General features: G+C 37.3%; 2 protein-coding genes and 1 long non-coding RNA gene across 8 annotated transcripts in view; 1 reads left to right on the forward strand and 2 right to left on the reverse strand.

The window, feature by feature from the left end:
• The window catches only part of CHLSN (cholesin), a 101779-nt gene that overhangs the window by 20299 nt on the left and 55543 nt on the right, over positions 1-25937 (forward strand). The window lies entirely within an intron of this gene.
• On the reverse strand, positions 3021-11148 carry LOC110084714 (uncharacterized). The gene is made up of 2 exons (XR_012081736.2): positions 10408-11148; positions 3021-4415 (listed from the first exon to the last, which is right to left on the reverse strand). It is a non-coding gene; the product is annotated as an uncharacterized LOC110084714 (long non-coding RNA).
• The window catches only part of GPR146 (G protein-coupled receptor 146), a 35275-nt gene continuing 27525 nt past the window's right edge, over positions 18188-25937 (reverse strand). For all 3 annotated transcript variants that reach the window (XM_078381295.1, XM_020804323.3, XM_020804324.3), the window contains one exon: positions 18188-22907. In XM_078381295.1, the coding sequence (XP_078237421.1) occupies positions 21860-22861 (1002 nt within the window). In that variant the 5' untranslated portion in view covers positions 22862-22907 and the 3' untranslated portion in view covers positions 18188-21859. The remainder of the gene's footprint in view (positions 22908-25937) is intronic.

Genomic DNA, 25937 nt, shown 5'->3' on the forward strand with positions numbered 1-25937 from the left:
CTTAGTTGATTAGTCATTAGCTGTTTGGTGGATTAAATCGATGTACATTTGACTGAGTGAAAATAAGCCATTTTGAATAAAAAGTAGGCTTTGTTTTTAAATTGTAGAAATGCATTATCATAATAACTGCCTACCTTTAGCAGACCAGTTATACTCAATGTGAGATGCCAGGGCAAAAGTCTTCTTTGAATGGCACCTGCCACCTACATGTGATGTTATATTAATGGATTTAAAATGTTTTCTATGAGAGTTGTTTAAGTTTAATCTCATTGAGCAATGAGGTAGGTATTGTAGTTTTAGTTTTTAAATCTTATATGAAGTAATGTACAGTAATGTGTTTTATCAGCAAGGGAGAGGAACAGAATACAGTAGGATACTTGATTTTGCCAGTCATTGATTGCTCTTCTTCATGCCTGCTGAAATGTAAGCCACAGTGTAGAGGGTTGTTTTTGTACACACACATGCCTGCGCATGTACACACACAGACACACTACAGAGACTGGACTCAGACATATATATTAAAAGCTCATCAGAGATCCACAGACTCCAATTAAAGAGCTAATGCAGGTTCAGTGTGTTACAGTATCCTCAGTGATTCTCACTGATCTTCATTCAGATATGAGTGATGTTATTTTCCACTTAGATTGTGGGTTGCTGTTACAGTATTTCCTTAATTGCTGTTTTAAAAAACAAAGAATGTTAGTGCATCGGAATAGAAGAGGGATGTTTTTCCCCCATGATCGGAATAAGTATCAAAATGCTAAAAAGCTTCTAGCATCCTGTTTGTGCTTAATAGAAAGTAAATTTGTAATAACTGAGAAACCACTTAGACTGCTGTGATATTTCTGGAAGCTTAAAAATAAAATCAAAATACAGTAAGGAAGAAGACTTGTCTGATTCACATTTAAATAGCTTAGGAACAGTTTTAGTTATTTAATTATTTTATTTAGTTTTTGTTATGCTTGATCCATAAACATTGTTTTTTTCCTTCCTGCTTAGTTTGTCCTAGCATTCTTTCGCTCTTTACCATGACCAAGAAATAGAATACAAGGTGAGATGAGCTAATGAAGGGGCAGATATATGAATCAGGAAGCTTGATAGTTACTGAGTGGTATCATTGTGGGGGAAGGTCTGTATGTCAGAGCATGATTCCAGACCTCTCCTATCCATTTGAGTTCTGTCTTTCATTATAGAATAAGTTGAGGTGGAGAGAAAATAGGTATGGATGAAAAGTGTCTTTGAAATGCCAAAAAATGGCTACTTTTTGGCCCCCTTGTAGATGGAGTAAATTTTTAGTTCTAATATTTATTGCTTGTTGTAGTTGTTTAGTTGTTAAGTTGTGTCCGACTCTTTGTGACTTCATGGAACAGAGCACGCCAGGCCCTCCTGTCTTCCACTGCCTCCCGGTGTTGGGTGAAAGTCATGTTGGCCACTTCGATGACCCTGTCCAACCACTTCATCCTCTGTCGTTCCCTTCTCCTCTTGCCTTCACAATTTCCCAACATCAGGGTCTTTTCCAGGGAGTCTTCTCTTCTCATGAGACGGCCGAAGTATTGGAGCCTCAGCTTCAGGATCTATCTTTCCAGTGAGCACTCAGGGTTGATTTCCTTCAGAACGGATAGGTTTGTTCTCCTTGCAGTCCAGGGGACTCTCAGGAGTCTCCTCCAGCACCAGCAATTCAAAATGAATTCTTCGGCAGTCAGCCTTCTTTATGGTCCAGCTCTCACTTCCCACTATTGCTTAGGATATAATATAACCTTATAACATAACAGGTATGCTATATCTTCCCATCCATGCAGGGAATAAAAACAATAGAAGATGTTTTTTTCCTGACTCTGCTCTTTAGCTCAGCCTTCTGTTATGAAACTCTCAAAGTGCACAGCTTAGTAAAGAAGCTACTGTTCAGACCACCTTTCCCTGATGACTGGCACAGTTTCAATTTTCTCTCCACCATCAATATGTTTGTTCAGCCAGAGTTTGCGAAATGTATTTATACCCTAATTCCAAACAATTAATTTGTCTCAAGCCCAGAACAATTGCTTTCCATTGTAGAAGCAACATGCTTGCATTTTCCTGCCGCCAGTGACCCAGCAATTTTGTAGGTGCAGTTAGGCTGTCTAAATATATAGACACAGCAATGTTCTTTTGCAACCAGTGGTTTTAGTTTCAGCTCATTTTAGTGTGCTTGCTGCCTTTCATGACATCTAATCCAACAAGACTGCAAGCTCTTCTGTGGCATATAACATTGTCTAGTTTCTGTGCCTTAGAAAGCTTTCTGGAAACATGATTTCTAGTAGGTAAAGGTAAAGGTTCCCCTTGACAATTGTTGTCCAGTCGTGTTCGACTCTAGGGGGCGGTGCTCATCCCCGTTTCCAAGCCATAGAGCCAGCGTTTTGTCCGAAGACAATCTTCCGTGGTCACGTGGCCAGTGTGACTTAGAAACGGAACACTGTTACTTTCCCACCGAGGTGGTCCCTATTTATCTACTCGCATTTGCATGCTTTCAAACCGCTAGATTGGCGGGAGCTGGGACAAGCGATGGGAGCTCACTCCGTCGCGTGGATTCGATCTTACGACTACTGGTCTTCTGACCCTGCAGCACAGGCTTCTGCGGTTTAGCCCACAGCGCCACCACGTCCCTAGTAGGGGAGGGAGTTAAAAGTTGTAATTCTTAGCTCTAAATAATTCCATGTGAGTTGACTCTGGCTGTGATTAGATGCACAGAAAATGGACCCTTTTCGAATTCGTATCCCTTTAAGAATATGTCTGGTTTCAAAATATTTGAGGGAATATGGTGGCTTATATTTGAGTTAATGTTGTTTCACAAGCTATTATAAAATAATCTGCTAAATGAGAATAAAGTAGAGGAAAACATTATTTACATAAATAACTTCCCATCAACTTTTTCATACTGTTGTCCATTTTTCTTAGTTCAGAGAAGCAGAAGATCAATATGTAATGATAACAGTTGAAGATTACAGTTCTTATGATTTTAGCTTGTCCATGCATGCTTAAGGATGTTTGTTTTTCCGTGTATTTATTTATTTATTTGATTTATATACTGCCCATCTGGCAGCCAAGGCCACTCTGGGCAGTTTACAACAAATAACATAAAACAACAAAGTAACAAAATAGCAAATAACAACATCAATATATAGGGGCGAAAATAAAAAATCATAAAGTGCAGTGAGGACACAATACAATAAATACAATTAAAAGAATAGAAAAATTGGACAAATTGTGAACAAAATGTAAGAATAAAGAAGGTTTGGAATCCTTGTATTTCTTCAGGTTCTTTATGATATCAGATATGTAACTGCTGTTTTTTTATGCTCGTATTTTGGGCAGCAATAGTCAGTGTGACCCATTTTCAGATGGTACAAATGAGACTCCTCTATGATTTCCACGTATTTCAAGAGGTCTGTTGTCACTTTGTCTCCTGCAAATCTTCGTAAGATTAGTTACAGTATTCAGGAAGCCACTCCTGCATGGTTTGTGGAGGCAAAGTATGACTACAAAGCCAACACAACTTTCACTGAATAGTAGAACTTCAGCAATATTCATAGTTAGTTCATTCTGAGGTGTCCCTATGCTTCTCTGTATCTTCAGGCTGGTTCTGAAAAGGATCATAATGTTATAAAATAGACGGCATATAAACATGGTGGTTCCAATCACAAAAACAGTCAAATAAGGGTGAATATTTTGCCTTGAGGAACGGGTTTTTGTCTGGGTTCTTTTAACTAGTGATAGAATAAAACAGAGAATCTTTGCCAAAGATGGAATGCTGAAACCAAATGCAAATTTAATAATTTCATATTCTGGCCATGCAAATAAAGGATCTAACTGACAGTCTGTTTCTTCGTGGTAATTCTCTATGCCCAGCAGTGCCACCACTATCAGTGCAGTACAAAAAGCACATATCAGTGCAAATACAGCACATACTGTAGGATTTTTATCTGCCTTAGTTATTAAAGCATTCTGGGGTGGGTGCCTGTTGAGAAGAAAGCTGAGCACCATTAATATGAGAAAGTACTGTGAACTGAAGTAACTCAAGTTAGAAAAAAAAGACAGAATTGCACACTTAAAATAGGATACTCTGAGATAGGCAGGTCTTACAGTGATGGTAAGTGATAAAAGAATCATTAAGATGTTGCTGATGGTATGAGCAAAAAGCAATATGTCCAGTTTATTTAAAGCATGCTGCATGTAGTTCTTGATGAAGATGCTCAAGATAATGATCCCAGTTAATAAGCCAGTTGGCACAAACAGTGCAATATAGACATGCATAAGCCTTGATATAACATGTTGTGAGAATATAATGTCTTCCACACTGGTAGATGAATCTTCACTCAGGCTTGGATACTTGATCCATGTCATGTTATGAGGGATCATTCTTGTGCAGTTTCTAGGACGCACTGCAAATGAAAAGAAAGTGTAATTAATGCTTCAAAAATATAACCGAAGCAGTAGAAATGTTACTGTGAACTTTTAGCAATATGTATTTATGGTGCCTCCCAATAGAAGCAACATTCGGGCAGTATTGTTAAAAAAGAAGGTTTCGTTTTCTTTTTGTCATTCTGGAGTTGCTGTTAACCTTGCTTAGAATGTCACACTGGATGTGGGTTTCAGACAGGAAGAAAATGAACCCTGTGTTTCCCTTATGTGTCAACTGTCTGTCTTTTTCACACAAAAGACAAATATTTTTCTTAAACTTGTAAGATGTTTTGAACAAACTACTAGGGAAGGGGCTTGTGTGCCTTAAGAGTTTATTTCTATCTATTTCTACTCTGCCTGTAGAAATGAAGTAATTCATGTGAGGTAGACATGCTGTTGCCCCATCTTCTCTGTAATTGATGCTCTTGGTATGGTATGGATATGGAATTCATGGAAGACCATCTTTTTATTGAAGTGCTGAACCAGATGCATCTGTCATTTAACCCCTTTTATAGCAATCTCCTATGTTCCTACCTATACACCCCCGCATGCACACACATGGCATGTCATACCATAAGCTGTTCTTCAAATTGTCCTCAGTTTTATGTGTCATTAGCAGGGCTGTTGATAAAGTTGTATAAGAAGCATGGTGTTTCATGATTTATTTTTCTCTCTGTTCCTGTGGCCATCCTAAATCTAGTACACCTGCATATCTTTGCATTCCACTCTTGCAAAGGGATTTAGTTATGTCTTGTTATGCATAGAGTTTAATAATTGATGCTTCAGAATAGTAGAGAAATCTAAAAATCCAGAGCAAGAGATTTTCAGTATGAATCACAGGATCTTTCAGTGTTATATAAAATCATGTAATGGAGTCACTACATATTGAGAAAAATAGTTTGTTTTTAAATGTCAAGGTTAGCTCTATTATCCGATTGTACATCTGTCTATTAACTTTGGCTGTGTATATGCTTGTTTATGTTTCTAGCAGCTATAAATTCCTAAGTATAGGAGTTTATTAAGGTGAAACTGACAGGGAATTAACTGTAATGGTTCAATCATGTGCTGCCGTCATGATTGTGTTACTATGAGGAGGCATCACTTTTCCTCTTAAGCAAATAATAGATTATTGGGAGAGGAAGGTTCAGAAGCTGTTTGCTCTGCAGAAAATGACTGTGATGATTTTGGAATGTGTAATTTTATAGGCCACCTAAAAGGGCACCATTTGTTCATTATCAATAAGGTGATTTCCATATACTTTGTTAGAGAAAATCTGTTGCCAATATTATTCAGGGTTTTGTTTCTTTTAAAAGATATATGGTTAGTGTTGCTATAGAGTAAATATTTTTTATTTAAAATATTGTTGGAAACTATACGGAACTTTTTGGTGGATAATTGTTAGCACATTTTAAAAACCATTTCCTATTGACAAAACATAGTGCAGCATTAGATAATTTTTTTCATATCTGCAATTAAAATATAAGCATGCTGTGTTTGCTATTTCATCTTCTGTTTCCTTTGTAAGACAGGCATTTCAGTTTTTGCTTTAATCCCAGATTTAATACAGGGGCTTCTTTAAATCATTCAATAGTATGCAAAGCTGATCCGTTCAAGCAGTGTGTATGTAGGGGTGTGTATATATGTGTGTGCCTGGTTATACATACAATGAATTGCAGGGACATTGCCGTGCCTTGAGACTTTTTCTTATCAGAGGTTTCCAAAGAGTCTCATCTATTAATGGAATAGCGTTCCTCTGAAGACTTTCTTCCATAGCTTATGTCTCGTTAATACTGTTCTCTCAGTGATAGAATGCTGCACTTTATAGTTACACTGTTAATTGAAGGTTTCAGTTCTATGCACATTTAAGGAGATATACTGTAATAATATGTAAAGAACTTCTGGATCATATCAAAAGGTCATCTACTGTATACCATATTACTCTTGGAAGGGTTGAGGCAGGAATGCAGTAGTCCCTCCCCACCACTGTCATAGAGTATCTCTGAACAGAGGTGTTGCTTGGAAGTAAATCTTTTGAACTTTGTGGGATTTATTTCTGAGTAAAAATGCATGTAATTAGGCTGATTATACTATCAGAACTTTAAAATATTATTTTATTGCAAAATATACAGTATATCCATCTAGCCAGAAAGGTTTCTCTAGTAGTTAAGATGCCAGATACTGTATACTACATAATAGGTGAAATGCTGTTGCTTAGTTTAATAAGTTGCATTGGAATAGTCAACTGCTTAGTAAGCTCCATTGATTCAAATGGGCATACTCTAATTACAACTTATTACCCTACAGTAAGCTTTTGAATCAGTGAATCAGTGAAACTAACAAAAGAGGTGCCTCGCCAAATCTCCACTGATTCAGTGGTTCTATTCTAATGCAACTTACTATGCTAAGCAACAGGATTTTGGCCACTCTGTAGAGTGACTCTTGAAACTCCTGAAATGAGTTATATTGGATGGAAAAAGCATTAAGACTTAGGCACTTTTACATCACGAATCACAGCTAATAGGCAGACGAGGAGCTTAACTAAAATGAGAATGCTTTGCCACTGTCCTCAGAAAGTCGTTCCAGAATACCTGATATGGGAAAATTGTGTGTGCATGATGCAAAAATAAATTGCCTGTTTGGCGAGAAAGGCGGTCCCCACTGACATCTGCCAATGCTCAGCAAGGGATTATGATTTTGATGTAAAGGGATTAGTTCCTTTCCATTCAACTACAAAAATGAATGGTTTCTCATTAAAATATACTGTATTGAAAACTCATTTGTGAAATAGTTGTGGAGGAAAAAAAGTGGAGGTTTGTTAAGAAAAGCAGTTATTGAGGATAGATTATTTGCAAAAACATACACCATTATGTTATGATAATGATGAATTGAAATTCTCCCCCCTCTGGCCATATCCAGTATCCTGAGGCTTAAGGGCCATTGGAACACTAGTGCTCCATCTCCAGGACGAATCTCCCTACAAGGTTGAAATCAGCCTGGTGCCATACTTCCTCCTTTCCTTCTAGAAAGAATTCTTAACAAGAAATGTATAACTCAGAACTAGTATCTATTTTGGTTTTTTCCCTTCTTCCTCCCAATTCTTTTTTTTTTTAATTTTAATTTTGAGACTCAAGGCGCTAGCTGCTCAACAGCTTAATTATTTATTTACACCACCAGCTTTGTCCACATTCAGACAACTAACTTACTTCACCCATGACAAAGCAGCAAGGATCTCAGGGAAGCTTTTTGTATACCAGCATCACATGGCCTAGTGCTGTTCAGCAGGTTTTATGCCTACTGCAAGGCACAATGTAAAGTATTACCTCTTGAAAAGCCCTCCTTTTTCCCTTGTGCAACCCTCTCCTGCTAGATATTGCTGCAAAAAGACACGCCACCCAAAATGCTAATGCATCTAAGAAAAATGGATAGAGAACACTTAGCCCTTCAGATGTTCTTGGACTGTAACTGTTGTCATCAGCTGCCATTGAATATACTACATAGAGTTGGTGGGAGTTACTGTATATTCAAAAAGCTTCTGCGGAGTTGCTCACTCTTCAGCCCTGTACCAAATGCATCTAAGAACAGACTGCAGTTTTCATGAAGACTACACCATTGAAAAAAATTGCTCCTTTTAAAGCAATGGACAACATCCAACTACTGACCAGTTGTGATCTTGAATACATTTTCTGAAATTTTAACCCTAAATGTCTCCAGTTCATACATGACTTTTTGTTATGTATGGAAACCACTAATTTATGGCAGTTGAAATGCAGCAAATATACATCACATAGCAATCTCCTTGCAAAATCAGACACTCATTTTTTTATTGTTTTGCTAACATAAAGTTGTGGGCTACCAGTGTGGTGTAGTGGAAAGAGTGGCAGATGAGGACTCTGAAGAATAGGATTTGAATCCCCGCTTGGCCATGGAAACTCACTGGGAGTGTTAAACACTCCTTAAATATCTTACTTACCTTGAAAGCTCTATTATGGTTGCTACGTATAAGTCATTTCCAACTTGACAGCACAGAACACACACACAGAACATAAAGTTTGGAATCTATTTGCAACTATTTAGATAATATTATATAGTACAGAAATCCATGCAGGTATACAGGTTATGTAGTGGTTTCAATATTATTATTAGGAAACAGGTTGTTAACCTCTTTTCCCTGATTTCATAGTGCAATGACTAGTTTTACTGCAGCAATTCGCAGTGTATTTGTGTAATGCTACATAGTGGCAACAACAGGGTGCATAGGATGCAGTGAAGATGGCAGCCTTTTCCAACTTAACCTGCCTGTTGAAAATTCTTAAATTATGTGCCATCTGGACCAGTGAATAGGGCTGAGAATTCTGGACAGCATTCTACATTGTATGTTCAATGTATGCTGGCCTTGTCAGTTCTTTAAACCAAATGAACATCTAACCTAGAAGAAACCAGGCACTTTTTTATGGTTATATGTCGAATGTAGGGAAAGATGGTGACAGTGAGCAAGGTGTCGATGAGAAGCTCCTGGTTTAGGATTTCACAACTTCTCACTAAGGAAAGTATCAACCTCCAGTGAACCATACAGTCCGAATGCTGAGAGAGTAAGGATATAATGTTTGTTCCTGTTTTAAAACAGTGGAGGTTATTGTTCTAGAAGTCATGTGATTTAAAATGTGGTAAACAAACAAGATCTCAAGTTAAGGGATTGTTCAAATTTTCTGTAGTTTTTAAATGTTTTTGTTTTGCTTACTTTTCACATGTTCTTCATAAATTTATCTATTGGTTTGTGTTCTTTCTGTTTCTCTCTGACTTTGTATAACTATTCCATTTTTTAAAAAGAGCCCTTCTCAGGCAGTGTGCTCCCAGTATGTTAAGCTATATTTATTTTGGCAATGAGGGTAAAAATGTTCTGGAATCCTGTTCTCAGGCTTATACATTTAGCTAATAAATTATCCTTTGCTGCCGATAGATGGAGCTGAATCATTCCCCACATAATATAAAAGACAGTTTAGGATGGCAGATATACTGGGTCGATCACTCCAGGGAGCCAGGACTTCAAATTATTTCCCCCCTGTGTGCATTTGTGTGAAGCATCCAAGTCTAGGACTTCTGTTGAATGGCTTAAACTGCCAGCTTATTTCAAAGCTTCCAAGGCATGTTACTATGTTAGGAAACATTTTTTAAGAAACTGAAATATATATATATAAATGGTGAGCATGTGACTCTTTCTTTCTTTCTTTCTCTCTCTCTCTCTCTCTCTTTCTCTCTCTCTCTCTTTTTCTTTCTTTCTTTCTCTGAAGTAAAAAAAAGTTTTGCCCACACAAAGTTTTTGTAAAATGAGTGTTGTTCTTAGCAATCCAAAGTATCACTACCATTTTAAATGTTTGATGTAAATATGTTTATAATTTTAAAGAAAACATTCACTGTATTATTTTTGTATTGTGGCAGTGATTTAGTTCTAGCAAAATTTAGAGTCATTATATGTAGAGACAGAGAAATGAAAACTGGGTAACTTCATACAGTTGTTTACAATGAGAATTTTGTTAAAGGAAAACTTTCTAGAGAAAAAGGTCTAAAATCTAATGGATTTTCCTTCTGTGTAGAGAAAAAATGTTAGCAGTGGTGCTTTTGAAATCTGGAATGGATGCAGCTTTTGTTTGTATCTTATTCTAAAACAACAGAAGGCAGTATTTCAGAAATAGATGATCCCACCAACCCACTCCTGCAACCACCCCTTTGTGTTTAAATAGTTCAAGAATTTGGCTACTTGAATGTTTAAGAACCATGAGATACTAGTTATTCATAAAGTTTTATAAAAGAATCCATAGAAACAAATTCTGGTCTTTAATTTTTATAACATAGTTTCTAAAATGTGATATGTGGTTTTGTTTTTTAGAAAACACTAATGAGCAAAGCCCTTTTCTCACAGTAATTTTGTAGTGGTGATGAAACTATTTCATATTTTAAATGAAGTAAAAAACTTACCCGTGAAAGAGTGTTCCACAAATACAACAGACCGATGCTCTCGCTCTCTCTCTCTCGTTCATCAACTTGGTGAAATACAATTGCAGTTCACAGAAAAATAACAGTTTTAGCACATACTTGGCTTCCTGAACGTGGTGGAGTCATCAGCTAAAAACTCAGACTATAAAAAATCTACAGTTCTGGAAGGAACAGGAACTTGGTTACACATAATTCAAACCGTACACGTTGCATCTTTAGCCAGGCATATGGCTAAATCATGTGACTTTATAGTTCAAATTGACCTACACAGGAGGGTATTTCAGTTCTCAGAACAGAAAAGTAGTGTTTAGCCGTATATTTTTGAGTGCATGAGGCCATCCAGTGGCTTCTCATTTATAATTTGGTTTATATTTTAAATAAAGCATAGTCACTGATATTTTTCAAAGCCATATGTTCTGAATTTCAGCATACTGTGCAAGCAGATATGAAAGCAAAATACGTATTAATATATTAAATACAGTGGTGCCTCACTTAGCGATGTTAATCCGTGCAACAAAAATCACTGCAAAGCGATAACATCGCTAAGTGATTTTTAAAAGCCCATAGAAACACATTAAAACACATTTAATGCGTTCCTATGGGCTTAAAAACTAACCTTATGCGAAAATCCTCCATTGCAGCAGCCATTTTCGGTGCCTCTAAAGCGAGGCAAAACAGTGGGTGGCCATTTTGGAACCGCTGATCAGCTGGCCGAAAATGGGGGCTTTGCGATGATCGCTTCCCCACGATCATCGCAAAGCGAATTTTCCCCATAGGAAACATTGCAAAGCGATCACTTTTACGATCGCAAAAACAGCGTCGCTAAGCGATTTCGTCACTTAGCGGAGCAATTGCTAAGCGAGGCACCACTGTATTAAAAAGTCTTTCATAGCCTTCAGGTAAAACAGTATCAGATGTTGATATTGAATAATTTAGGAATTACATATGTTTCCTGTCTTGGAAAGAAACTCAAGGTGTCTTGCCCAAGATGTGTTACCCCATTGCATACTCAAATCATTTCGCCACTCCTCAGATTCCATCATAAAGAGTACACTGATTATATTGTCAGTAAGGAGTACAGTGGGGTCTTGACTTGAGAACTTAATCCGTATTGGAAGGCGGTTCTCAAGTCAAAAAATCTGTAAGTCAAGTCTCCATTGACCTACAGTGCATTGAAAACCGATTAATCCTGTAACAGGCCGTTTTTGTTCCATTTTGGTTTTTTTCTGGTCTGTAAGTCTTTATTTATTTATTTATTTATTTATTTATTTATTTATTTATTTATTTATTTATTTATTTATTTAATTTATATCCCACCTATCTCGTCAATAGACCACTCAATAGACCAATCAAATCTCAGTCTGCAAGTCAAACCTAAATTTTGCGGCCAGAGACGTCTGTAACTCAAAAAGTCTGTAAGTCAAGCCGTCTGTAAGTCAAGGGTCCACTGTAACTATTATTGTATTTACATTTTATATTCTCCAAAGTGTACATCCCTTAAGTGTACAGTTCAGCATGTATGCACATATAAAAACAATGTTTTCACTTGTTTTTAATTTCAACTGCATCTCATCTAAGTCCATAATTTTAAATTGAACAGCTAAAGGAAGAAAGAATCCTTATAGAAGGACAGATGTAGAATCATTATAGAAGGTCTTAGAATCCAGATGGATCATGCGTAGGCTTTTCTTTTTGAAACAACATTATATGGGTTGGATCCCATACCTTTTACTGTTGCTGAGGTCCTGGAGGTTTTTTTTGGGGGGGGGGACCTGGAAGGGGATTCCAATCAGCAACAAATTGCTATTTCTGGAAGTGGGTGATATTCTGAGAAAGGGATGCCTTTGCTCAGGGAGCATTGAGTCCTGCAGATCCCTACTGGTAGTACTGTATAGGAACTAGTGAGATTTTCTAAGAAGAATCAGAATAAAAGGAGAGGAGAAGGATGATCTGAATATGCCAGTGAGAGAGGGGAACATGTGTGTCATTAGTGCTTCCTGCTTTGTTTTAATTTGCCACCATTTAAAATAGGTGCAGGGCCTATTATGCTGTGCCTAGAAAAACCCCTCTTTCAAATGTAGAGGGACCTGATAGCTACTGGATTGTTTGAATTTTTGGAGCTCTAGATTGTGATGGTGATATACTACTTTTATATCTTTTATACTGCTTTCTATATCTCATGTTGTCTCCCAGTGGTGTTTTGTGGAAAGCTACCAGTACAGTATGTTGAAGGCAACAAGTACCTCTGGCAGTCATTGATAATGTTGAAGGTTAAAAGGATATGCTGGAAAATTCCAAATACTGAATGCAGGATGTGAATTTAGGTAGCTGTCTATTTTGTTTTAGAAAGTCTCTGCTAATGTAGCAGTGATGTTCCAGCAGTTTTCATATTGAACAAAGAGGAAGAGGATATAAGTTCTACTGATGGCAGAGCTGTCTAGTATTCAAATGAATCCTTTGCCCTGTCACTTCTAAGACTTGCACAAGTCATTATTTTTCTGCATTATTATTCCCAGTTGTGCAGACAAAGAGATACTGTTCATTCATTTATTCAGAAATCTGACCAATTTTTTTAAAATGTCAGTGATTGATATCACTCCTAGACTGTAACAGGAGTGGATACCTGAAGAGTAGCATCTCAGCATTCAGTAAGACTTGTTACAAGTATTTAGAATGAAAGCATTGTCTGCATTCTGCAGTTAACCACAAGGTGGAGTTTTTCAAAGAGTAGTTACTAACTTGTTTTTTATGTAGCTACATATCTATGTTTGCCAAGTGTATTTCTTCTAATATGTGTAAACATGACAAACTGATTCATTCAAACTTTGTTGTTTTTTTTTGTTTGTTTGTTTTGGTAAAGTCAGATTCAAACTGTAATATAATATTCTGATTTATTAATTAACTAATATTAAAATAAACCACAATTACCAAAATGTATGTATAACAAGAAATTTGACAAAAGGAAATGTGGAAGCATTTATTCTCTAGAATGAGCAAGGAGATAAGCAGGGAGAGCCCATGTAATCTTGAGGTTTGCCACGATTTGGAACCAGTCATCTTAAGGGTACCAAGGTTTTGATTAATTCTGAATTATAATTCAATTCATGCTTATCTCAAGGGAATCTATCCCTAGCATACTCTTCATGGCACTTGTTATTTCCAACTGAACATGGGTGTCTGTGTGGCCACCTCTGGTCAGTATATACAATTCATCAGTCAATGGACTTTCTAATTTGTGTAATGCCTCTCCAGTCCTCTGTTAGCTTTCAAAGGGGAAAAGGATGTGTGGGCTATATGTGTCTATACATTGCCTAGTACTAAGGTTTTCATGTTGTTTTTAAGAATCTTAGATCTTAAGACTGGTCTTTAGTTTAACACCTGGTTGCTAGATATGAGTTTCCTTTTCTACAGGAGGCAAAGTTTCACCCATCCTACTACAGTGATGGGGCCCATTTGGCATAACCCAGTCAAGAGTAATGTTTAAATGCTTTGGACGTGTTGAGCTGCGAAACAACCACCTCCTCTCTAGATCCTTACCTATCATGACTCTTAAAATCAGGAAATGAAATGATCATGGAATGGGCTACTCACATCATTAATGCATCCCTGTCTTCCTGTCTAAAGGAAACCATTATTAGGCCCGTTGCAAAGAATTCCAATCTAGCAGCAAATGATCTTAACAACTATAGACCCATTTCCAACACTTCTTTCCTGGGCAAGGTGATTGGGAGGATGGTGGCTGACTAGCTACAGGCTTTCTTAGAGGAAACAGATAGTCTAGATTCAGTTGGGGTTCAGGCCATGCCATGGGACAGGGCATTGCTCACCTTGCATGATGATATCCTGTTGAAGACAGATGGGGGAGTAGAACCTTGCTGGTCTTTTTGGAGCTTTCTGTGGCCTTTGATACCATTGACCATGGTATCTTTCTGGGATGGCTATTGAGCTTGGGACTTGGAGACTCTGGTTTTTTAGTAGATCCAGTCCTTCCTTTGGGGCCAATCCCAGATGGTACATCTTGGGGAGGTATTGTCCACCCCCTGGTGTCTCCGTTACGGGGTCCTACAGTGATTAGTTATTTCCCCAGTACTGTATCTATAAGAAGCCACTAGAAGAAGTCATATGGAGATTTGGAGTTCATTGTCATCAAAATGTAAATGACTCACAGCTCTATTTCCCCTTCTCTTCATCTACAGCTGATAACTGTGTGAGTCCTTGAGTTCTGCCTGGTGTCAATAATGGAGTGGACAAGGGACAACAAACTGAAACTGAATCCAGATAAGGCAGAGATTCTCCTGTTGGGAGGATTGTTGGAATGCTTAGCAAGCTTTTTCCTGGCCTCAATGGGGTTACACTCTCCCTTAAGAAGAGTTCATAGTCTGGGGGTACTCTTGGACTCATCTGTCTCTATGAAGCAGCAAATATCTGTGATGGTGAAGAGTGCCTTTTATCAATTTCATTTGATTGGCCAGCTGTGCCCCTACCTGGATAAAAACTGCCTAACAGTAGTAATCTCTGAAATATTGTAATGCTCTCTCTTTCTGTAGCTGCACTTGAAGTCAGTACAGAAACGTAAGCAGTCTAAAATGCGGTGGTCAGACAGATTACAGGTACCAGCAGATATCCCCAGTCTTGGCGCATCTTCATTAGTCCCCTGTTAGTTTTCGTATTCAATTTAATGTGCTGGTCATAATCTATAAAGCCCATAATGGTTTAAGATCTTGATATCTGGTGAAATGTCTCTCCCACAAAATAATTACCTGTGCCACACTGTCCTCACAGTCCTTGATGTTTAAGAATTGTGACATCTAAGGAGGCAAAAAAGGGGAACACAAGGAATCAAGCTTTCTCAGCCATGGCATCTTCCCTTTAGAACAAACTTCCTATAAAGGTTAATCAGGCACCATCCCTCTCTGTTTCTAGGAAGCTAATTAAGAACCAATTATATGAAGCTGCCTTCTGTAGCGTTCGGCCCTGCCCTCACCTGTCTGTCGCAGCTGAGCAGTGGAAAAGCAGCCAATGAGGGAACGGAAGGTGGTGCTAAAGGGGGAGGGGCTGGGATATAAAGGTGTGTGTATGATGTATGGGGGGAGATTTGTGAGTCTGTGGGCCTGTGAGCCAGAAAGTCAGTGAGAGTAGGGTTCTCTGTGTTAGTGAGTTCAGTGAGTGAGAGATATTGATTAGCAACTTGTGATTTACCTATTTTATTTTACTGATCTAATAAACAAGTTTAAGTTTCAAAGTTACACTTGTCTCACTGAATAATTAGTATTGACACTGAAATATTGGTCGCAGCAACTTGTGAAGAAGAGTGAGCACCTCCAGGAGGCCTGAGATAATAAAGGCCTCAGTGCGCTCGCTACACCTTCTGCTAGTGTAAACATTGTCCTGGGATATTCAAATGGGTTTTTATTTGTGTTATTTTATTTAACGGTAGTTTTAGTGAAAGCGTATATTGCATTTTATTGTATCATTGTATTTAGTCTTTTAGTCTATGATTTTATTGCAGACTGACTATAGAGTATGGCAACACTAATGGGTGGCATAGAAATGGGAATAAATGAATTAATTAATATTTAAAAGCCATATTCCTAGTTTCCTGTGTGTTTGCTGTATAATTATTATAATTCTCCAGATTTCCCTCCTTTCCCAAGATACACAAATTATTTCTTGAACTCACTGGCAGTTGCTTATATACATAGCATGAAAACAACAACAATGGCTACTGTCATTCCCAGACCATGACGGAATTTGAATATGATCTTCTAGAAAATTCCCCAGGCTTGTGAGGTTCCCCATTAGCCACCAAACCTCTTTTGCTGTTATCTTCAGTCAAAAATAAGATAGAGTCCTGGGAGGTATTGCATGGAAATTAGTACTGGTTTTGCAATGATACATCTCTAGTATGGAACTGAGCTCTTCCTTGCCACCCAGTGTGTTTCATGGAATAAACATGCATTGAATTTTGATATCCTTTATATGCTTGGTGGGAAAATATACAAATTGGCAAGACTTTTCACCTCAGCCACTTTTGTTTGGCCCCCACTCTTAGCCCTTAGCACTGCCAGCTGCTGGAATGAACCCACAATATCCTTCCCAAATTAGAGTTTTGCCCAGGCCAAACAGTGTTCTCCAGCTCTGACTTGAGAGCTGAGGTTAGGCAGAATTCATGTTGGTTGGCATGCAGTGTTTTGTGGAATGCTGTGGAATTGGATTGGATATTTTCTGGAAGGGGAGAGTGTGACTTGAATGTTAGGTTTTCCATGTGGTTTGTTCGTATTTCATGTGTTTAGTATGGAAATTAATACTGTAACAACACAAGACTCTCACACTGGAAGAATTAGAGGCTGTTAAAGACAGAATCTTGGGATATATGGTTATATCTTGTATCTAGAAAATAGAAAGCTGAGAAGTCAAATGGTTTAATTAATTAATCTGTGCCAACCTTCTCATTATTTCATTTCCTCTTTCATCTAACATGCATGTTTTGAGCACTGCCCACCTAATCATTTTATGTTCTGGATTCATTTGTGTAAGACTTGTGCAGAAAGCTGTGACAATCCTTCCAGAAAGAATGCTATCCCAGATTTTGAATTTCTCTGTTCAGATTCAGTGCATAATGCTAGAGAAAACTGTCCTGCTAATGCTGTGTTTCATAAGCATGTACAAACCATTTAATCATTATTTGAACACAGTTACTCAGTGTACTGATGACCCAGCACATTTTACTAATCTTTGTTTAGCATAGAGGTGAACAACATCAGGACACTGGAAGGAGTGCACTGACACTCACCAAACCCAATAGGGCCAAGAAAAGGATGTCCCAGTTTATGACATTTTTTGTGCTTCTAGGAAGCTTCTTTTTTCACTGTAGCAAATTCATTGGGGTTCTGGAGGGAAGGGCAGAAAATATAAGGGGGAATCACAGATGATCTATAATTCTTGAGTTTCCAACTCCCCAGTTTAGTATGTCTGTATGCTGCCATTTAATATAACACTTTTGGACTCATAGATTAAACTAAATTAATAAATTTCTAGAAGTACTGGAATGGTCAAATAAATTAAAATTTAAATAAATTAAAATTTAACAAGTTTAAATGAAAACATATTTCTTTAATGGTGAAAGGATGAACAAGTTGGCATCAGCTGAGAGATAGATCCAGCTAACATCCTTTGGGAAAGAGTTCCTTTAGGTACCATGAGAACATGCCTAGGAGGAGAGTTCCATAATTTGGATTCTGTTACTAAAAATCAATAGCCTCCTATTGAGGCACATGGAGAAGAGCCTCTGGAGATGATCTTAACTAATGGTCACTTGTATATTGGGAAACAAAATCCTGTCAATACCCCCAAACCTGTGCATTTTAAGTCAGTACCAATACTTTGTATTAGGTCATGAAAATCGTGAGGATCTTTTATCACCAGAGGCTTATCTAGCTTTTAGTTGAAAAGAGTTCTGGATTGCAACACTCTTTGCTAGTTTATGTATCTGACATTTTGCAAAGCCAGCAACAGTTATTTACATTATCTAGCTTATTTTTAGTACATGGATAATTTTGGCTAAAGTAATAAAGCGAAAGTACTTTCTGCCTTCAATATTTTGTAGAATAACTGTTTTGAGATGAATATCAAAATCCAAGAAACTATCATTTAAATAGTTAAAACAATAGTAATACAGATAGAGGCAGTGGTATACCATTTTATTAGTTCATTGATCTGATATAATCTGTTTTTGATTAACAGGAAACCTACAAATCATAAATAGTTTTAAAAAATACTAATCTTTATTTTCAGAAATTAACACAGTAAATAATGACACTCTTGTGCTGATTTTCTGTACACACAAAGCTGTATACAGTATTCTTTAACAACGTAGAGAACTTTTAAATTGTGATACATTTGTATCTTAGGAAATAATTTAATAAAAATTTTATATGTTATTTTTACATCAGTAGACTGCTCCTGTCTGCATATATACAGTAATATTCATTGCAATGCTAACCAGTTTGGCTCATATTTACAAAGTAGTTGAAACCTTCAGGTATTCAAAGGAAAGGCCATGCATTTTGACAAGCATAAGTTTTGAGAACAGATTTCATCTGTCATCCCTTCAAATTCTTGTTCTTCAGGCTTGATATTTTTTGTAGGACTCATTTTTTTTTTAGTGATGCAAATGTTGTAAAACATTGTCTTTTTATAAATTTACTTTAATATTTATTGGAAAAACATACCAGACCCAGAGTTTTTAATATTGTGTATGACAGTAAGAATTCTTCTCTACATTTTAGATGAAAAAGTAACATAGGGTGAATTTATGGTATGTTATTTGGGAAACACCTAAAAATTCCTTCAGACACCCCCTCACCTTCACATCCTTATGAAAATAAGTCTACTGTATTTAAATAGAACAACATAGAAGTGAGAATTTACCACATACCAAATGAATAAGATTGCTGAAGACATATGCAAACATTTTGAACTTGTGGCTCAATGCATAGGATGTGGTTTTGATATAAGTTACTAGCAGCTATAGTTTTGAGGACACTTACCAGACAGTAAACCCTGCTGAGCTCAGTGGGTTAACTTTCGAATAATTACAATGCATTATTCTGAGAGAAAATAGACAGTGAGAGAGGCAAACCAGGACAGCATAATACATTACAGAAGGGAAACTGTTGATAAGATTCTTTCTTCTCCAAACGTTAAGAAGCTTTATGAAACTCTAAAAGATACTCTAGTGCCAGTTTGCTTTTACCTTCTTAGTTTACCTGTGTTTTGAGAAAACAGCTGACTGTGTTCATAGATTAGAAATGTTGGGTTAAATATTTTCCTGTTGAAAGAAGAAATTTTGACCTGATGCAGAAAGATAAGACAAGGAGTATTTCATTACTAATAGTTTTGCGGCATGCAGTTTCAGTGCCGAAAAACAGAAAAGGCCATTGTGATTCACATAATGTCTATGTAGGACTGAAATACCATTTAGATAATACAAACCAGGATATCAGTCTCTCAGGTTAACACAACTGAAGTTTTGTTCTTTTAAAGTATTTGTACAGCTCCTAGTATTTGTACTGAAATTCTCTCTCTCTCTCTCTCTCTCTCTCTCTCTCTCTCTCTTATGATGAAGGCAATGGATCCTTGAATTATTTGTTCATCATTTTTGTGGTAAATGTAGCATTTTCTATTACGTTTCTGCCATAACTGTCTTCTCATAGAAGTGTATAGTTCAGTACCAGCGTTGGACCGAGTACCCAATTCCAACCTAGATTGTGGGTGGTGGTTGTAAGCCCAGGGTCTCTTTTCATTATTAGAAGTAGATCCTTCATCTGAAGAGCAGGAGAAAGAAAATCCAGATTTTCTGGAAAGGTGGATGGCTATTGATTATCGATATCCCCCTTTCATTTGTTTACCTTTCTCTCAACTTAGTCCAGCTCTTAAGTGTCCCTTGACTATCTTAGCATAGGTTTTCTGAGGGTGATTGTGGGAATAAAAAGGGTGTTTGTGTGCATGGAACACCATATATGGCCCTTTGGACCCTGGCCTTGACTTCATCTTTATAATAATAATTATAATTACATGTTGTCGAGTTGATTCTGATTTATGACAGCCCTTTTCAGGGTTTTCTAGATATAAAATACTCAGAAATAATCCACTATTTCTTTCTTCTGGGGGTGCCCTGGGACTGTGCAGCATGTCCAAGGCTACACAAGCTGGCACTTCTCCTGGGACACACAGTGGGGAATTGAACTCATCCTTTGGCCCTGCAGCCAGACACCCACTCTCTGAGCTATCTAGCCAGCTTGTTGACTTGTATCTTATGGAAAGACTAGTAATATATACAAAGGAAGAAAACCAGGTCTGTATTAATACAACATCCCTAAGGCTTGAATGATCAGAATTCAGCTCCTAGTGCATTTCCTAGGTTGCATATTCTCATCAAACTGTGGTGCAAACTTGTAAGGAACTATGAATGAGGTTTGTCTTGTCTGTCTCCTCTGTAGATCAGTAAGGAGACTGAGAACGTCCAGTTTTGGAACTTTCAGCTTTTCTGATGTTCAGTTACAGAGGTAATATCTTGAACATAACAATCAGAAACATAATAATTAAACAAATTATTCAATTATTAAAATAATGCACTATGTCTGTATGAATATTTGTGGACCATATGGCAAGGTAGACATTAGACATGCCATGTGGATTGTGTGGAGTCCATGTTCCAGAATTCAGCCTGGGGGATTCTTGAAGAATTGTGGGAGTTTCATCCCACAGACCTACACCTACAGAAACACCAGTATTTCACTCACCTGGAGAAAGGCATACCTTGAAGACTCTGTGACCTAGCTCCATCCTAGCTGCCCCAGAGTGACACTGGAGTCTTAGAGGTCCCTGGGGTGTGCAGTCTCACTACCTATTGGAATGTATAGAGGGTGTCTCCCAAATAACTGCACTTGCCAGGGAGCCTGAGGACTGCCATGTAGTATTGGGGCAGCTTCCTTTTTTAACAGAAAGCTAGGCCAGGAAGGCTTTGAACTAAGCCCTTCTCCAAGTAAGCAAAACATAGGTGTATCGTTAGCAATGTTTATATGTGAGAAGTCACAGAATTCTATCTAAGGAAGTCTTGGAGAATTCTGGAGATTGGAGTCCAAAAAATCCGGATGGCACATCCCTAACAGTCATGGTTTAACTCTGTGTGATAGTTTTCACTTTAAAGTTATCAACACTGTCCTTCATTTTACTTGATAAAGTGATTTTTTTTCTTCTTTTTTTAAAAGTAGATATGAAATGTTATTTTTCCCTGGAGCAAAGTAAAGAGAATAGGTAAATGCTTTGGGGCTTCACTGTTAAACACATTTGGGATTCATTGTTAATTGGAGAAAATATGACTGCATTAAAACAAAGATAAATCTGTGCATAGTATTTAGAATTGCAGATAATGGTTTCTTTTGTGTAAGAATATTGAAAAATTAGGGAGAAAGTATTATGATGTACTAAAGTAATGTTATTGTTGATACTTCATTATTTAGAGTGTTGCGTTGCTTGGCAAGTAGTGGAGATAGTTTTAATTGCAAAGATGTGATCTTAACCATAAAATAAAAATATTTAAAAAATTTAAAATCATTATTTTTAATATGAAACATAAAAATACTTCTTTTTAGCTCTACAAAGTTACAAAGTGCTAGGTGTTTAGCTAGCCCTCTAGTGGTTCTTTGTAGTCAGATTACTAGAGCAAAGCTTACACTGTGTGATTGAATCAGTGCACTGAAAATGTCAGAAATCAAAGGTTTATAATTGACAGACAGATTCTCAGCAGAGTTTCCCGAACATCTTTACTTCCTATGAAGGTTAAATCTGTCTTCCTTTCAGAATCATTGCTAGGTAGTTCTTCGTGAGCATGTCTTGAGAAATAAACTTTACAAGCAGCATGCAATTTTACCTACGTTATGACTTGCTGAACAACTGTGCGTTCATGAGAACATCCTTGATTTCCACAGTGCAGTTTTTTAAGCAGCCTTCGCAATTTGTTTGGAAAGTTTTTGTTGATATATCGGTAAAGTAGAGGCATGACAAAACTGCTGGAAAAAGCCAAGAATTTTGACAGACCCTTAGTAAAATGTAATACTCGGGTGTAATTTTCATCCATGACTTTTCCTTGCATGCTCGTTAGTGTGTTTACGAGAAGAGTTATGTAATATGGGGTCCATAATGTGAATTGTGTACAAACTGTCGCAATCAAAAGTCTGTGCACTGATGGATCAAGTCTTCCAGTGTCTTGGTCCAGTGGTGTTGCCTCCTTGCGTATTCGCAGAATCAACACAAGTGCATATACCACGGCAACAGCAGGTACAATGTATCCAATAAAAACCATAATGGCATCAGCTGCTTCTTTGTTCTGCATTTTGGAGCATTCAATTATTTTAGTGGATACGTGATTGCAGACATAGAATAGAAGAGATGAAAAACTAGTTAGCATAGCTCCTCCCCATATAAATCCACACACGTGCTTTGTGTTGTATACACTAGACATATAAGTTCTTGGTAAAGCACGTTCAATGTAGTAGTCCAAACTGAGCAGCGTAGTGGAGTACATGATCACCAAAGATGACACATTGAATAAGATCAGCAAGGTAATATAGACTTCATTGTTGAAACTCCAGATGGCCCATTTTGTATTGGCAGGTCCCAAAAGGTACATTGGTGCAATGGTATTGATGATGAGGCCAGCAATTGCGATGTTGACAAAGTATACATCAGGCATGGTCATAGTAGCTTTGTTGTATAGGTTAACTAGGACCAGAAGAGTATTGTAGCAAAGGCCAATAGGGAAGCAGATGATGAGGTAGAGCAATGAAAAAATGGAAAGTACAAGATGAAAATCATGGCAGAGATGCTGGCCCTCTATGTTTTTGGTATCATTGAAAGCTTCACAGCTCCACATAGTGACCTTGATAGCCGTATCTTTTCTGCTGGTTTACCAGCTTTTTCTAAATGGAAGAAAAGGAAAGAAGTTAAGTATGTTTATTTGGGAGGAGGGGGTCATCTTTCTGTCTCTCTCTCCCCCTCTCTCTTTGAACCACACATATAAAGCACTATAGAGATACATTTTAAATTTGAAGAGGGCGGAATTTAAAAAAAGTCTCTAGTCAATTTCACACTGCTGTTCAGGTCCAAAGAAATCTAAATATATACCTGACAAATCGGATGTGCTTCCATGGTGGTTGTTCATTTCTTAGTTTTGCTGTGCTTCTGATCCAATTTTTAACAGGGCTTCTTAATTATTTCTGTTGTTGGGATAAGCATTACTTTTTCAGTTTACCTTAATTGTCACTCATTCTGATCTCAGATGCCACAAATGGCAACTAACTCTTATTCACCTGTGGCCTGGTTTTCGGTAAAGCTTCATTTTTTCTCTTTTGGGGTCTCCAGATCCTGTCCCCTCTTTCATCTTTTCCCTGACTCTTCTCCTGCTTCTTGACAACAGACCTCAGTAGTGTTCCATAAGATATAGTTACCTACATTTTTTCAGAATGAAATTAAGATGGAGAGTGTCAAAGGTTTTTCAAAAATCTTTTTTTGGCTGACCTTCTGTAAGACACATAAGGGCTTTATATTCTGTGAAAAAATATTCAACTACATAAAAGGTCGGTAATACCAGTTTCTGTAGCTGAGTATTTCCATGCCACCCTTTTCCTATAATTTGCTCAATGCCTCCCAGTCCTTTACATTGTAAACTTCCTTTCTGTTTTACACTCTGCTTTCTAAATTGGATGTGGTCATTCTCTTCACTGGTACATGTGCCTAGAATATTCTCCCAAGGCACTTGGATGTGCCACCTTTCTCTCTTACTCCACTGCCTGAGAGCGTCGCTTTTCTTTAAAGCCTTTGTCTCTTACCAAGACACATTCAAATGAAACAAAGTAGTCCAATTGCACTTGCACATAGTATTCCCTATCTTCACCCCTAAGCGCACGTGTTGTCTGCCTGATAGTCAAATAGGAGATACAAGCTTTATAGGCAGGGGTATTTTATTTATAATATAAAGTCAAAACCACAGTACATATGAAGCACATGATTTAATATAGACAGACTTTCTTTACTTCTTCCTACCAAGAAAACAAAAACAAGCCAGAAAGACACCCCACAACACAGACACAAAACCACAATTAGACTTAAACATTTAAGAATAGAATTGAAATGTGCTGAAACAAAAAAATTGAAATGTATGACCCTCTGAGTTTTGTTTTGTTTTTTTAAAAAATGTTTTGTTAATACAAAGCAGGTGGATTGCCTTGCACAGAAATAGTGAAGTATCAAAGTGAGGTGTCAGTAGCATAGTGTCAGAGGAGTTGGATTGGTGTACAGCCAGAGAACTTGGCCTTGAATCAGCATAACACTGCTTTGTTGCTTTTCAAAGCACATGTGCTTTGTTTTTCTTTCCAATTATACACCATTCTTCTACCTCAGGAATCAAACCACCTCCAAAGCTTTTGTCAGGCGTAGAAATGACTGTTTAATTTCTGAGCACTTGCTTCCCTCTTTTCCCTGCAGGAGCACCAAATGAATGTGCTTATAATTGCTTTGATCATAGCTTAATTTAAAGGTGTGTTACTTTTGTTTATAGTAATTTCCTGTTTTATTAAACTTAAGGATTTTGCATAACTTACTTCTGGACTCTTGAACAGCTTTCATTTATCTTAAAAGTCTACAGCAGTGTGTAAGTTTACACTTCAGCTTTAAAGTTACTCTAGTAAAGTTCAATATTTTAACATAGACATCAGCAACATATAGTGTTGATTTATACTGAGTCAGACTCTTGGTCCATCTAATCCAGAAGTGTCTACTTGAAAAGCTGTTGGTTATCAGACTCTTTTTTAAAAAAAATAAAGTTTCTATGGGTTAATATTGGATCTTCAGCATGCAGAACATGCTGTGCTATTGAGCTACATCCCTTCAACCATGAACCTAGTAAACTGTCTATGGCACAGCTTACCAAACACTGCTTGGTGTGCAGCCTCTGGCAGAGAAAAGAAGGCTGAAGAGGTAAGCAGCATCCATTGATGGACGGTACTCTTTAATTGCATTTATACTATTTTGGCCACTCACATTTGCTAATTGAGATGGTATTTCAAATATTAAATCCTAGCCCAATTCCTAGACCTAATTCTTCCTTTAATGTACATTCGCTTTAATAAGATTTATTTTTATACATATTTGTGGATTTCATAAACATTATGTTAAACCTCAGATAGCTTAAATTATATATTATACCCCAAACACATGCCTTTTATAGCAGACAAGTGTATTTATTGAGAGCCAGTGTGGTGTAGAGTGGATAATAGTGATGGACAAGGACTCAAGAGACCCAGGTTCAAATCTCTGTTCGGCCATGGAAACTCTCCGAGGGGTGACTCTGGTAAAATCACGTTATAAATATTTCACAAATCTATTAGGGCTGCCATAAGTCAGAAGTGAGCTGGTACCAAATAACAACAATTACTTTCTTTGAACTGATTAATTTTCTTTGCAAAGTTGTCAATCTATGCATTTTCACTTGAAAATTCAGAATATGAATTTTTGTAGAAGAAACCAGATACTCCCCGTCCACTTCAGAAATAAGGGTATAGTTGAACAAAAAAGGAACCCATATATGATTTGTTGGCTACATAGCAGCACATAGCAAGCCAGCATAACAGTCTTTATGCTTTTAAACCTTTAGATAAACACTCAATTCTGTACTAGTTTGTAAGCAGTTATTCCAAGTCAGCTATCATTTTCAGTTCAAGACAGCTTAAAAGAAACAAGCCTTGGAGTAGGTAACCTAAATAAACATTTGTGCGTGTAGAAGGATTCAATTGTTTCCTTCAAAATTTTGTTTTATCATTTAACTACAATGTTGCATCTTTAGCAGATTTCATTGCTGAAGCTATTTGTCCACAAATGAGAACATATCTCATTTGCCTTGAGATTGATTTCCTCATATCTCTCAGACACCCTTCCCCATGCCTCAGTCTCAT

The sequence above is a fragment of the Pogona vitticeps genome, chromosome 13 (genome assembly GCF_051106095.1).
Source record: "Pogona vitticeps strain Pit_001003342236 chromosome 13, PviZW2.1, whole genome shotgun sequence".
In the NCBI taxonomy this organism is placed as follows: Eukaryota; Metazoa; Chordata; class Lepidosauria; order Squamata; family Agamidae; genus Pogona; species Pogona vitticeps.